This window comes from Lissotriton helveticus, chromosome 9 (assembly GCF_964261635.1).
Source record: "Lissotriton helveticus chromosome 9, aLisHel1.1, whole genome shotgun sequence".
Lineage (NCBI taxonomy): Eukaryota > Metazoa > Chordata > Amphibia > Caudata > Salamandridae > Lissotriton > Lissotriton helveticus.
In genome coordinates, this window is record NC_136070.1 from 828,666,721 (window position 1) to 828,682,667 (window position 15,947).

Consider the following 15,947-nt stretch of genomic DNA (forward strand, 5'->3'; position numbering starts at 1 on the left):
TTACAGGTGGGCTGCGGCTAAATAAACATCATCTGCTTAGATTGGACTATGATTTCCTTAGTGATTGTGAGTTGGCTCTAAGCTTTAACCCACAGGACCCATGCGTGTAATCGAACTCCTCCAGTTCTGTTATGGCACTTTACGAGTATTGAGGGCGCCTGATGACAAAGTCCGGGTCTTTTGGAGCCACTGTGAACATTGGAGAGCCAAAGCAAGGTGGCCGGCCCTTTTAATCACACAAGTATATATGAAATGTATCACTTCTAACTGTTTACTCAGTTACTTGTAATAAGAGTCCAGTAGTGTACTGTGGTGATTTAAAAGCACTACTAGGCTATTCCGCAAAGAAGCATTCGCGTGTGCAAAGAAAATGCATTTGAAGTGTTGGATGATTTTTATGCAAACTCACATCTCACTATCTGAGAAGTGACATTTGTCTGTCACATATTCCAATATTTTGCGTGAATTTCCACAGTGCCCGAACAGAATCTGAAGCCTTTTCCAAGTGTTTTACTACCACTACCAGTACCACCACCACCACCAGTACTACCAGTACTACCACCATCAGTACTACCAGTACTACCACCACCAGTACTACCACTACTACAGCCACCAGTACTACCACTACTACATCCACCAGTACTACCACTACCACCACCAACAGTACTACCACCACCGCCAGTACTACCAGTACCACCACCACCAGTACTACCACTACCACCACCACCACATTAACATGCTCCATAACACTTAGCAAAATACATTACCATTTACAATGCCATTAGCTCAAACTCAAATAAATCCGAGCCCGATTGCATTTCTAATGCTTGTTTAGAAAATGTGGCTATGGACCTCAATTTAGCAGAGGCCAGTTGGAGAGTGTAATCTAAAATTTAACTTTGGAATCTCACCTCTTTCCTTCCCACTGCCCCTCTTGCACTAACATATTTACTTGTCTTTCACAGAGTAGAAGCCCTCTCTGCATATGGTGTTTTCCTTTGGAAAAGTCAATGACTATGTTTAACAGTTCTGTTGCACTTTCTTGTTACAGATGACCTTTACATCTCCAGAATTGTTGTTCAAAGGAGTAGAAGGGCATTCTATTTTGGGCAGCAGAAACTTGCCTTTTGGCCGGACCAGGTTTTTTTTGGTTTATATGCAAGTCTTCAAGAAGGAGGTCGTTTTGTGCGAGGAAACAGACAGACGGAGCAGATGAGTACGTTAGTAGCCAATCATCAAAACGTCACTGATGACAGCATCCAATCACAAGGCCCAGGATACTACCATGTCTACGTCAAAGAAGGAAAACCCGTAATTTGGGCGTATCGAAGTGGGGCAGACTATTTCACCAGGGTTGCCTCCATTTCGATCGAGAGGGCAGAAAAATCTAAACTTTCAGTCGTTTCCAATATGTCCTTATGTACGGAACTGGATTCATGCCATTCATCACAGGTATTAGCAAATACACATTATGTAGCACATACCATTAGCAATCCAAAAAGATAACAAACTAATCTCTACTAGCCGCATAGTAACACACAACCCATCCATCGAAACTGTAGAACTGTGCGAGAAGGGCATCAAGTAAAAGAAAGCACCAATGCGCCATACAAAACATAGATGGTGTACTGTTAATGCAGATAATACAAAGTATATATAGTCCGTAAATAAACCCAGATCAGAAGGGCTGAATTAAGTGAACATAGCCTATTACTGTTGGTTTACCATTGGATTAGATCCGTTCTCTAATTTCACCAGTTATTTTTTTTAAGTAATTTCAGATAGTATATATATAGAGACCCCGGTGGTTATAACGCGCTATACAAATTAAATAAAAAATAAAAAAATAAAAAAATAGTATACGCAAATCCTTGCTCCCCCTCAATTCCTACCCTCCTTTTCAAGTTGAGCCCCTGACAATAATATTAAACAAACAGAATATATATGGTTAATAAACGAAAAGCCTAGCATCACGGAGGGATCAGGACACCAGCCTGGCCGTCCTGTGCCTCTTGCATTGCCTGGTACAGATGTACAGAACGAACGGTCCAAGATAGGAGTAGCCGAGTACCTGAAAACATCAGGTACCCTCTTTTGGTATCCTTTTGTGCAGCACAGTATTTTTCGAGGGGTGATAAACGGCACGCCTCCTTTTATAATTTTAATACTAGGATGAGCGAAATAACTTTTAAATGCTAGTGGGAAAAAAGCCCAAACACTAATCAAAGTTGTTGATTGGGTTGTGCACTAGCTAGTTTTTAGCAGGTAGTACATCCTACCAAAAGAGATTTCAAAAATCATTGTTCAGACAGAAGTTTCTCACAATTGTAATCAAGTAAACATGGCCCCTTTCCTCCACTCAGAGGGACATAGCTCAAAATTAAGGAGTCTCTCCACATGTTGCATGGCAAATTTCTGCTCTGCATGACTAAAATGCAACGCTCTCGGGTAAGGGTCGTGCATCAAGAGGCCTTGTCTACTAAGACAGAAGCAAACGAGAAATACCGGAGTAAGAAAGCAGACTAACTCAAACACAAAATATACAGCATGCTCCATGGGCTCAGATTTGCCTGCTGAGTATTAACGCATGCATAAATATGTGTATAAAAAACATGTAACCATTTGCCTGTAGCACACGTACCACATAATCCAGGAGACCAGAACCATAGTTGCTTCGTTAAAGGAGTTGAAAAACTTGATCAAGATTTCACCCTCTTCCCCAAGTTTTCGAAGAGCAATGCCAAACACAATGGCAAACACGACAAGCCCCAAGATGTTCATGCCATCGACATCCATTCCAAATGGAACCTGGGGAAACAGGTAGGACCAGAAAGAGTTACACGGTAGAAAAGGATGAAACATTATTCTCTGATCACATATGCCCCATTAAATATGCCTGGAAAACTATCTTTACAAAAAGTGTATATCCACATGCATCACATTAAACCAAAACAGCCAAAAACATAATTAAATGTAATAAGATGGAGAGAAAAAAAATACTACGGGCACATTTAAAAAGTTTACAACTTGCAAAATAGCACAAGTCCAATCATGGGTGAGGGTTACTGCCGGAGCCCAAGATACCCGCATCTAAGGACGTTTCTGCTTTCTCGCAATGGAGGGACTCCGATCCAAGATATTGGCACAAGAGGTTTATATCTTAGCCGTCATTCAAGAATAAATGTGAAGCGATAGCTGGCTGAACCTTTCTTTTGTAGCAAACAATGTTTATTTTCTATTTGTGATGGTTTGCGAGGTTGTCCAGCCAGCAGGAAGGTACATTTTCTTTGCATCTTTGCTTGGTCTTAGAAGCATGTGGCACATTATAGTAATTACCTGAGCCAACCATAGCCTGCACTGAGAAACTATGCATCATTGCAACACAAATCGTTGGAGGGTGGAGGGACAGAAGGCATGCAGGGAGGAGCAGGACAACAAAACTGAACGAGGTCAAAACAAACAATCAACATTGGTTATCTTGGGCTTTACATGAAGGAAAACTCCTTCCAAATACATCTGGACAAACAGGGGTGCAAACATACCTTTTCAACAGTAATGGTCTCGTTGATGCCTCCTAGCTCGTCCGTTATATTCTTCTTTATGGTGACCAATTTGTAACTGGTGCTATACTGAAGAGAAATGGCAAAATGGACATTAACGTACTTTTGTGATAAACAACACAATTATGCTAACACTCAGATATTTAACTTCAATAACAAGAGCAAGCATTGTTCAACTTCTATAGCGGTGAATCTGCCCATCTCTTCAAGTCTTTGCGAATACTGCTGCCAGGAAACCATTCCCATCAGCCAAAGCAAATTTGGAGAATTAATGCCCACAAATGAGGTCAATGCTAATCAATAAAGGGTTCTGGCCCTTAATCAGTAAGGCTGGACCAATCTATAATCAATACAACGAAACAACTGCCAATACTGATAAATATTCATCGCTTTACTACTAGCAATCACACGTGACACTCATAGTGATTGAAAAAATTAATAGATGTTTTATTTCTAATATTTTGTACCTTTTTAAAAAAAAAACAGTTCATGTTATCATTGTCATGAACATTTCAGACGTTTTTCAGACCACAAACCACAATACAACCATGTAACAAACTTTTACATTTACAAATAAGACATTACATTACATGATTAAAAGCATTTTACAAAAAATGAGCAAGCTCAAATTCCATCAAACACTAGAAAGGAAAAAAGGGGGGAGAAGTGAAAGAACCCAAGGGAAAGGTTAGAAGATACACCACAGTAGTAATCTAGGATGCAACACAGACCCAGGGAGAGATTTGGCCAAACAGTTCGGTATTCAGGTCATAGGAAAATCAATTTCATTTGTTAATATAAAACTTTTTGGCCCGAATACTCAAAATTTGTCAAAAGTACTTATTTGGACAAAAACAAACGGTCACCGCGTTTCAGACCCGTTTCTATTTTAGGGTTATCATCAGGACCTGGAAAGTGAGCTTGTGTACTCTTCTATCCTGGCACCTCTTGTGCCATTCGACGCTTTTACCACTGTCCACGTCAATACCAATGTCACTTGCTAAAAATAGCTTGTGGACCAATAACGATTTTTGGAGAAGGATGGTAAAGTAAGGCTCCGGCGACCGGCTCAAAAGGTTGCCATAATTGCTCTGGGACCGAACTCTACAACTTTGTTACACGGCACATATATTTAATCTTGCGCTTGTAGTTTCTAGGCTGCCTTTGAGAAAAGCGATTGGACGCGGCAAGAAACTACAAGCGTTAAGATTAAATATACGTGCTTGCTGTGTAACGAAGTTGTAGAGTGCGGTCCCAGAGCAATTATGACAACCTTTTGAGCCGGTCGCCGGAGCCTGACTTTACCGTCCTTTTCCAAAAATCGTTATTGGTCCACAAACTATTTTTAGCAAGTGACATTGGTATTGACGGGGACAGTGGTAAAAGCGTTGAGTGGCACAAGAGGTGCCAGGATAGAGAGTACACAAGCTCACTTTCCAGGTCCTGAGGATAACCCTAAAATAGAAACGGGTTTGAAACGTGTTGACCGTTTGTGCCCAAATAAGTACTTTTTACAAATTTTGGAGTATCAGGTCCAAAATGTTTCATATTAACTAATGATATTGATTTTCCTATGACCTGAATACCGAACTGTGTGGCCAAATCTCTCCCTGGGTGTGTGTTGCATCCTAGATTACTACTGTGGTGTACCTTTTAACCTTTTGCCCAGTCTCCTTCACTCATAGGAAACCAGGGGGTTGTGAATGCTACCGGCTAAACACTGTCTATTCTACAGTGTGACTGAAAAAAAATATTTGATGTCCAAGGGTGGGCATTCAACCTGAAAATATGTACTTTAGGTTATTTCACACCCTAGATAACAATACCTTTTATTCACAGACATTAAAAGGGAAATGGCAGTACAACTATGAATCCTATCACAAGCAACCTTGAAGAAGCTGAACCCCAGCATAAAGCCCCCCTAACTCAGCTCCAGGGAACTGAACTGATATGCAGGGCACGAGTCGGGGTACACGCGGGTAGACGACGTCCGTCCACTATTTTCACAGGGTGGCCGTCGTCCACCCTACCAAGAAGTTGGGCCCCACTGAAAAATATGCTGAATTCGTCTTGCTTTAATTTGCAAACACCAGGACACATTCAGCAGGGCCTGCACCTTGTTGTCTGCTTTCGATCGCAACAACGTGCAGGCAAGGAGGGGGCTTTCTTATTTAGGACTCCTCTTGGTCCCATATCAAAGGGCAAATTTGAGGGGTCTTCAGGCCTCCTTTTGTTCGAGTCTCTTGGCTGGGAGCAGTCAGGAGCCTCACACCTGATGCAAATGAAGCGGAGGTTAAACAAAGGTTCACACCTTGTTAGCACTTCACACATACTTAAGAGAGGCAGCTTTTCCCTTTGTTCAGTCCCTGTTTAGGATATATGCATGCACTGTAAATATGTCAGATAGGTTGGTCTTTCCCTGTATTTACACAAAATAAATGTAATTTATATAGTGCTTACTACCCCTGAGGAGGTGTTGAAATAATTTAAGTACCACTATTTTTTCTTGTAAAGCACTACGGGTAGAGGAAATTTACGCTGACAAAAGGCAAGATGGATGTCTAGCTTTCAAAAGTGTGAATCTTCTGCCTAAATCGGGAGGGTTTCCAGGTGTACTCGAAAAATGCTCCAATGTACTCATGATAGACCTGCTAAACATATATGTGAGGGCTCAAGATCTGATGTCCCTTCTTATGATGCCACTTCCTGTGATGTCACACACTGTGATGCCATTTGCATTCTGATTAACTAGGTTAGTCCCCCCACTTCTTTTTTAGGACGTGTACCCTGCTGGTGTGTAAGCTCTCAAAGGTTTCACCCAGGAAATAACGCATTTCATTCTACTGAGCCCTCTACAAAAGCATTAGACTTAAGCTTGATCATCCATGTTTGCTAGAAGTCCCACCACAACCCTGCCCAACAGAGTGCCACTGAGCATGGGAAGGATCCGGTGGCAGCGTTGATTTCAACATTAACGAATACCCTCTAAAAACCAGATTGTATGTAATTGTCACTCACCGACTGGAATGCAGCAGATACAAGGTTGGATGGGAAAATGTTTCTGAGGAGAGGGAAAAAAGTGAATTAGTAACGTGGCATTTTAACTAGATCCAAAGCAATGCTAAATGCAGAAACAAATGGGGGCATTAGGCTATTGAATTTGTCAGATGTAAACAAAAGAAAAATACATGTGACAGCACTGATCAAGCGAAGAGAATAATATCCTTAACTGAGGAATGAAATAAGAGGACAATGGTGCAGCACACAATCAGAAACATGCAACTTCAAAAAGCAGCTTATTCATCAGACTGGTCAGGAGTATGGCAGGGAGGTTGCAACCACAACAGCATGCTATTCAACACATAGGTTTCATTTAGAAGTAGAAGCAAAGACGAACCTGTTAAGTAACCTCCTTCCAATAAATCCAGAATAGAACATCAGACCTAATAGAGTTGGCGCGTACTGTAGGGTAGTGCTGCCCAAACCTTTTAGAACCCTGGGCCAATTTTTTTTATACCAAGACAAACTTTTGCGACCCAAGCAGCTTTAATGGACTAGACTGGCGATTTTTTAATATAACTAAAACATCATGTTGTAGAGCACTGTCGTATACAGAGAGCACATTTCCTATTGAAATGTTCACAAAATTTTGCAAAGATTTGTAGTTTTTCTGATAACACTATATTTACTCATATTTATGCATGAAATCGGGTTTCAGTAATATTTATAATTTGTGCAGCAAGAAGTATTGTGATTTGTTCTTAAAATATTTGTGTCTATCACACTTCAGAATTATAAAAAAAAAAAAAAAAGTGCTTTCCCAACTGCTGAATGTGTACAGTTCATTACTCTCGCAACCTCCCTGCCCGCCAGGAGTACTGGAACGGAGTAGCCATTATACACACTTGGGCTGTGCCCCAGCCGTTCCGGCTTAAGCTAGTTCTAAAAAATCAGGAAACTGGTCTCAATTACAGTCAAATAAACATCTCATTCACTGCTGAGCAAATCAGTAAAGCATGTGGTCACAGCCCAGGGTCCAAAAATAAAAAACATCAGGAATCCGTCCTGGGGCGAGAGCGCAAAGTGACGTCAACCCCTCCCTCTTACCAAGAAGTAACTCTTCAAGGAGATTACAGACTACTAGAGCAAGATCTGACCCTGCCCCCCTCCTCCCCTTCAAGGCAAAACCAGACTTTCAAACACTTAAAAATACCAAGCCTCAAAACACCGCATCGCCAACACAATAAAAGGTTCATTTCTGTATTCCCTGCAATAAAAATAATTACGAAGCTAAAGTCAAATAAAAAATGACGTATTTTAGCCTTGCTAGTCTGACTTGCCAATATGTAAATTCAGAATGGGTGCTGCAATTTCTATATTGACAAGTGTCAAGATGAAGAAATATGGATATTTATGGTATATTCAACTAGAAAACGTTGGTAAACACCCACAAATGTGTAGGTGTGTGTCTATTGGTAGACAATAGTTTCCATTTGGAGAAGCAAGCAGAAAAATAGGATAAATGTCAATCTGCACATTTGTGTTTCATTTCTGTATGGAGCATTGCACTCCCCTCCTCCCCCCCCCCCCCCGTTTTTGGCAATTATCAGGCATTTAAGATTTGTATGCAACAGTCACTGATTTCCAAGACAACTTTTGGAAATCATTCTAAATTTTTAGAGAATCAAAAATGTGCTCCCAACCTTGGTTCAGAGGTAAGAGCAGCCACCCCGAAGAGCATAATATAGGATGAGTCCCTTTGTGCTGGATTGGTGGCTGTCGGGGTTTTGGTTTGTTGTTGGTTGCCGAGAGGTATAAGCTAATAACCAAGGTATGCATGGTTTCATGTGTGCATGACATGAATACTTTGACAGTTTAGCTGATCCAGGGGAATTGGTATATTGTCTCTGTAATAAAGTAGAAATGTTTAAGGCACTATGTTCTTGCCTCGTTTAAATATTTGACCATGCTGAAGTGCCTTTAGGTCGCCATATTGAATTCCCAGATTACTGCATTTTGGGTACTCTAGCCAGAAGAGAGCGGGGATTTGGGAAGATGTCCTCAAGTCGTGGCAGGCGTTTGACTGAATTTATTTACAAGCATTAGGATTGCACATATGTGCCCCTTAAATTTATTGATAGGCGTTACAAACAGTAGTAGTTGGTCAAAAATGATTTCCTGCAACTTGGCTACAGTGTTTATATCTGAGGTGTGAGGGGCAACTGGTGACTTAGAGCTTAGTGATTTTGTGTTCCGAGACTATTTGTAGGTCACTGATGCCATCGATACAGCACATTCGAGCACACACATGTGGGGTGGGCTTGGCTAGTTGATGGAGGTAGTCTGTGCACTGATTTGGACATATAGTTTGATGTCATCCAATGGTGACTTTAGATGATAGACCACTTGGGAGCACGGAATTGGCTGTCTCATACTTACATCAATAACGCTCATGTCTACCAGCTATTAAGGATTCTTGATTCCAAAATAGACACTTGCAAGTGAAAACCGAAGTTGCAAGATGACAATTGGCATGTGATATTTATGGGGTGCCTTAGTTCTACTCTAAACCCACAATCAGAAGCTTCATTAATCTGCAGATGTTAAGCAGGAAGGAAAACAACAAATGCCAAAGACATAGATAGGCTCGACTCCAAGCGGGTGACTGGTATCACTGTTCTTATCACTAGTGGAATAGCAATGTTATCTAGCCTCCTATATATGGCCCTCGTATCTCTGTGAAAAGCAGCTGCCTAAGATAAGACCTTCAGGTGCTACTCCATACTATTCAAACAGTTACACAATCACCTTCCAACACCTCCTTTTAACTCAGGGAACCAAACAGACCACAGATAACCTTGCAGTAGAACCAGGGCGCAATCAACCAAAGAATGGAAGCAGGCCATTGGGCCCAAAGTACTCCACCCTATCCTGGACCAAAATCCCATAGCAATAGGTACAGAAGCCAAATCTGTACCCATCAAGGAAAATCCAGCTCACATGGACAGGTCACTACTGAAGGATCATTCCTTCCATAGCTGTCACCCACGGCGTGGGGGCCCGCAACAGTAAAGTCCGACTACCTGGTATGAAGCAACCGAAACCAATAAGAAAAATAATCAGCCAAACCGATCGAGATGTTGTGATAAATTGTTGTTCTCTACTGTAGCACATAGGACACAGTTCATGTTCGGAGCCAGTACACAACCAGGTTCAAATACCCAACATGCACATTCTACACAGTAAGATGTACTGACCCGCAGGATGAGACCCTAATGGAGAACTATTGCCGCTTTCCATAGGAGTCAGAATCCTCAGTGGGGTCATGGTGACCCTAGAAGCCTCGTGCATAAAGGGGGTGTGCTGCAGTGGAAATGGAGCCCACGGGGCAATTACAAGCTAGACGATCAGCCACGCACTACAGATCGGAGTTCTGGTATAAAATGTGCACACGCATTCCAAGAGCACTGATATAAAGTCCAAAAATAAATACAATTCCAAACGTGTCAGCAGGCTCAGTAAAGATGAAATAGACTGGTACACCAGGCTGTCACCAGGATATTACAGAACCAAGAAATGGGTCTGTCGCGGTCTACTGTCTTGAGATATCATGTCCGGCTTCGGTACAGGATGGCCACAAGAGATTAATTTGCAATCATTGAATTTAAGTGCAGTTCGTTTTTTTAAAAAATTGTATTGTATGGTTCTATGCATTTTGCTTATGTGCTTTTATGGTCATTGTATTTTATGAACCGAATAAAGCTTCATGAATTGAAATTGTGCAGCTCGTTTACATGCGAGTTATACTGAAATGTTGGAATGTTGGCACTGAAACTGTCTTCATGGACCTATGCTACTTTTCCTCATAGAGGCTATTTACCGGGTATCTCGGCCATGAGAGCAAAAACAACAAAAAAATCCCTCCGATTAATAAATTATGTATGTGAATTCAGGGTGACTTTGTACAAAACCAAGGCGAAAAGACTAACTGTAAATAAAGGGAATGCTTCTCTTAGGAAGCCAGAGCTCAGCTGCTGTTCAGCAGGCAAAATGTATCTCTACATCGCAAGAGAATAACAAGAATGGTAAGAAATGTGCTGTATATTGAACTCTAAAATGATAGACTTCAACATTTTAGAGTTCAATATATAAGTCACAAGTAGCTAGTTCTTTTTGATACATATAAATATCCCTGGGGACGCGGACTAGCTATCTGGTCCTCTCTCTCTCTCTCTCTTGATACGTAAGAAATGTGCTGTGTCAGGGCTAGATGGAAGGCAAAAATGTGCCATTTGAACATGACTCAGCACGTCCCATCAAGGGTGTGCATCTGGTAGGGCGCGGTGGAAGGACAAGCTGGGGTATGCACCGAAAACAACCCAAGCGGTGTCCTTAACTACAGAACGCCACAAACAAACTCCCCGCCCACGCCAGGTTGCGTGTGTGTCACGAAGCCCTGGACTGGGCCCGCCTGCGCAGGTCTGGTGACGACGACAAGCCATGTGCTCTTCGGTCACTCAATCTACTGCTAGCATTGCATCAGACACCAGGAGATAGGAGGGGCCACAACCGGGCGGTGGACACATGGCAGCTGGCAGTAGTACACGCACACACTGCTAATGCAACAGGGCTAGGCTCTATACGCGCTAGGCAGGCACCATCTGACAGCTGGCGTGGGATCCCGGGTCAGGGGCGCCACGCAGAGCGGAGAAGAAAGGTTAGCTTTATTTTTGGCTGAGCTCCAGCGCGGGGGAGGGCGGTGCGTGGGTGAGGTGTCCTTGGAAATATCAACGGACGCACAGATAACATGAACCCACTCCACTCCACACTGTGGAAGTAACGGTCGCTGGCACAGAAGACGAGTAATGCAGTAATCTCGAACACTTTGTGGGGACATTATAAAAACACACATTCTGGCATTTAAACAATCTGGGATACCAATAATTACCCTCCCATTTGGGTCCCAAAAACCTCCTCCCTGCCCCCACCTGCTCACAACCAAGGGTTACTGTGAGGAGGCTAGAGGCGAGTTTGCCACATTTCAACTTTTCAACGCACGTTTTTAGTATTTAATAACTATTCAGGATACGGTGGCATTGTCATGCAGCTAGAATGGAATCAGATTCCGCAACATCTCTCCATATGTGCTTCTAGGATAACCAGTAATTAAATCATAGGTGCGACGCCCCTGAAGCATGTCATATAATGCCACATGTGCCAAAACCGTACCCCTCACCTGACGAGGTCCAAGAAAGAATCCCCCACGTCCTTGGAGTCCGGGATCCCTTCGTCGCTGAGCCCCAGGGACGGGCTGCTGATGGTGGCACCGGCCCCTGGCTGGATGATGAACGCCATGGTGACCCCCAGAGCCGACGCCAGCAGAGTGGTGACAAGGAAAAAGAGCATGGCCCAGCCGCCCAGCTTGCCCAGCGCGGATGGGTCCAGGGAGGCTGCCCCCGCCACCAGGCTGCACACCACCAGCGGCAGGATGATCATCTTGAGCAGCCGCAGGAGCAGCTCCCCGGGGAAGCCGAATGCCAGCTGCTGGGCATGGGACAACCCCACGGCGCGCACCCCCATTCCCAGGGCTACCCCGACCAGCACGCCTAGCACTGTCAGAAGCACCAGGGCGTTGGAGCCCAGGAAGGCGCGAATCCGCTGCCATCCCCCCGGGGACGGAGCTTCGCGGACGGGGGAGACCGGACCACCGTTAGCGACATCCCCGTTAGAGGCGCTCTTCAAGGTGTCTGCCATTGCTTTGAGACTGGTAGTGTTGTGTCCGGGGCTTGCAGTCCTCTCCGAAGCTTGCCCTCCAAGGTCTTTTCTTCTCAGTCTGGGTCGCACCTGGGCAGCCAAAGCCTCTTGAAGACCGGCTGGAAAGACAGGGCGTGGAAAAGGCGGTGTGGGGACAAGGGAGTCCCAGCACAGGCCCGCCTCCTGCCACTGACAGAAGGCGGGGGGTGGAGGCATGGGGGCGGTTCAAATCCCCAACCAACCTCCCTCTTAAGGGCTTCTGAGCAGCTCAGACATTGCCCTGCTAGCAGCCTGAGCGGAGCAAGCAAAGGCTCGGGCACTCCTGCCATCTTACAGTGAAGCAGTACAAAAGGGGGTGGTTTGTACCATCTTACAGCGAAGTCACCAGGGTCCAGCGTACACCGTCTGATCTTGGGCTCTTTATATCTTTATTTTTCTGAGTACTAGCAAATGAAGCGTTTCAAGCCTAGCTTCCGTGTAAGCTTGGTTAACTCTCGCAATCGAAGGCGTGGTCAAAGGAGGGGAGTTACTGGAGACTGAAATTGGGCGGGAAGGTTGGCGAATGCTTGCGTCACTACTAGTAAAGGAATGCGCGGGTAGCCGGATGTGTCTTTTAGCAGCAGCACCAATTAAGGGGCGTGAAGTGAACATGAACCAGCGCTGCTCCTGGTGGATAGTGACGTCAAAACCTTAATGTCAAATATTTTTCTCATTTTCCATAACGAATGTTTTTGGTCAGCGGCAGTATAACTTTCTGGTATGAGAACTCCTTTCCCTACATAAAAGTAATGTAGGTAGCGCCCGTGTGTGAGTGCTTATGGGGTGGGGGGGCATGTATGTGTGTTTATGTGCCCTGTGTAAAAGTTAGCTTGTTTTTTTATATACAGGGCTTTGGTTATTCACCGTCCATGTGCAACAAAGTTTCCTTTAATAAGATTGTTTAATTTTGTATTGATGTAGGTATGGGTAACCAAGTTATATATCTACAAAACTCCACCAGACTCTATGTGTTAATGACCAGGTTTCTTACCAGTTATCCTCATTGTTCATCTCGTCCTCTTGACTAGGGGTGGGCAGAAAACTCCGCTCTGACAGCGTAGTGGATGAAGCCAGCCACACCTGCTCCACGGGCCCGGTCCCACCTTCCTGAACCCTAGCCAGGCCGGGGAGAGCCTCCCCGGGCCCCGGTGGAGCCCCGTCCCCAGCGCCCGGACCCTCTGGTGGCTTGCAGGACGGGGGCTCACGCACCCCGGGGCCGGCTGGACGGAGCTCAAGCCCCGGGCCCGGTCCCACCTTCCGAACCCTAGCCAGGCCGGGGAGAGCCTCCTCGGGCCCCGGTGGAGCCCTGTCCCCAGCGCCCGGACCCTCTGGTGGCTTGCAGGACGGGGGGCTCACTCACCCTGGGACCATAATGTTATGTATAGTTTATTCTCCTGTAGTTTTTGTCAGACTTTCTGTACCTGTTCTCGATGTTTTTCTTCAGAAGTGGAATGGATCAGTATATCGTCTATATACACTATGGCTCACTGGTCAATAAATTCACTCAAGATGTTGGTAATAAAATGTTGAAAAGCCGCCAGAGCATGGCATAGCCCGTAAGGCATCACTTGATACTCAAAAAGACAAAACTTTGTTCGAAAGGTGGTCTTCTATTTGTCACCTTCCCTCATTCTTACAGGTGATAAGCTCCTCTCAAATCAAGCTTCGTATAAATCTGTGCTCCCTTCACCTTGTCCTGCAGAACCAATATGAAGGATAAGGGATACTGATTTGTCACCGTGATTTTGTTAATTGCTCAATACTCTATGCAAGTCCTTATGTCCCCTTTTTCCTTTGGTACAAAGAATAATGCAAATGACACAGGGAATTGAGAGGGTCTGATTAATCCATTTGCAAGGTATTTTTCTATGTATTCCTTTAAATATTTATTCTCTTTCTCCGTCAATGCATAGACTCAAGTAGAACCTGGTTCTAGATCTGTCTTATAATCGTATGGGCGGTGAGGTGGTAGTCTCTCAGCTTCTACTTCATTGAACACATCTTCAAAATCCTTGTACCCATGAGGTATCTCATTTGCGTGTATCGCACACACCAATGCTACTGCGCTACATAACGGAGGTGCTGGATTCGGATCTCTTGACCATTCTCTTTTTCCAAAACAGTTCTCCTTGCAGAAATCTGAATCCATAACATTTGTTCAAGCACTCCAATTTATGGTCGAATTATGCTCTGTGAACCAAGGCAACCCCAAAATGTTTTGAAATTTGGGGGTGACAATTAAGTTGAACTGGATTCCTTCCTTAGGCCTTCCTGAGAAGTTAACTCCACTTGCTCGGTATGACTCACTGTTGGTCCAGAAGACAGGTTTGTTCCATCCACAGCACGTACAGTTTCACTCTTGAGTTTCCGAATGACTTTTCATTCACTTCTGGCGCAAACCTCAGGTCACAAAAATGTCCTGTGACTCCAGAATCTACATTTTAGGGCCATACATGAAATCAAGTGAGGGGATGACGATTGTAAGGTATTAGCCAGCTGGTGTCCAACTATAGTTGTTTCCCTGTCTGCACTCATCAGTCAAATTCCACCTACTGATGATGCCTCTAGTTTTCCTTCACCTTCAGGGGTATTTTTGTTTTCTTTGGACATAGCCTTACAAGTGACCACTTGCACCGTCAAACAAACATAAATTGTTTTGTCGTCTCTTATCCTTCTCATCTTTTGTCAAAGGACCCCGAATTGCTCCTATCTGCATTGTTTCTGTCCCTTGCTGAATTTTAATAATTCTGGAAGGCCCTAATTTTACCCTGTTGAATCTCGGTACACTAAGTCGATCTTCTTTTATTCTTTCTCCCTTTCTTTCACTTTGATGGAAATCAGTCTCCAGCACTAAGTCCACTAATGCTGATATTTCTGTGAGTCTGTTTGGAATTTGCGTCAAGGCGTCCTTGAGTTCTTCCCTCAAACCTCAATAAAAGCTGCTGCTCTTTTACTTTCTGGCCAATATGTTTATAACACTAGTTTGTTGAATTGTGTTAGGTGGGCAACCAAGTCTCTATTTTCTTGCCTTAACTCCAAAAAGCTAATTATCAACGGCTTGTGAAATCTTCCTCTGGTCAAATATTCAAAGAAAACTCTTTTCTTGAAACCCTCAAAATTGTAGAGTAATGCGTCATCTTGAGAAACTAAGGGAATTGACTAAGACGCAACATCTCTACTAAGGTATGATAAGCTGAATGCCAAACGAGATTGTGCATCAGAGAAAATCTGTTCCTTCTGTGGGTTCCCACTAAAGCATTCTGGTGGAGTTAATAGTATTACTGGAGATAACAAATGCAATACTTGAGTGGTTACTCTAGATGTGGACCTGCGGTTGCACTAGATGCTTCATTCTCTGAGAGTGGAAATCAAAATGTCGTCCCTGATGTTATCCCAGTCATTCTAGAGGCTAGGTCTGAGGTTTTTCTTCTTGAAGTCACCAATTCCTGTCTCAAATTTGTATTCTCTTTCCTGACTGCCACTAGTTCTTTTTGGATTGCCTCTAACACCTCCCTGAGAGTTTGTAAATGTATTCCCTCAGCCATTCTGCCTAGGTGCAAGTATAGATAACATGGTCACTTCACTCTATCAAGA

At 43.9% G+C, this 15,947-nt stretch overlaps 1 protein-coding gene across 1 annotated transcript in view; it reads right to left on the reverse strand.

Annotated features, from left to right (window-relative positions):
- Positions 1-12,509, reverse strand: part of SLC1A5 (solute carrier family 1 member 5) — a 53,514-nt gene extending 41,005 nt beyond the window's left edge. Inside the window, exons 1-4 of the mRNA XM_078660998.1 lie at positions 11,797-12,509; positions 6,579-6,621; positions 3,543-3,629; positions 2,642-2,808 (exon numbers count right to left, since the gene is read on the reverse strand). Of these exons, the coding sequence (XP_078517124.1) occupies positions 2,642-2,808; positions 3,543-3,629; positions 6,579-6,621; positions 11,797-12,314 (815 nt within the window). The 5' untranslated portion in view covers positions 12,315-12,509. The remainder of the gene's footprint in view (positions 1-2,641; positions 2,809-3,542; positions 3,630-6,578; positions 6,622-11,796) is intronic.
- Between the last annotated feature and the right edge of the window lie 3,438 nt (positions 12,510-15,947).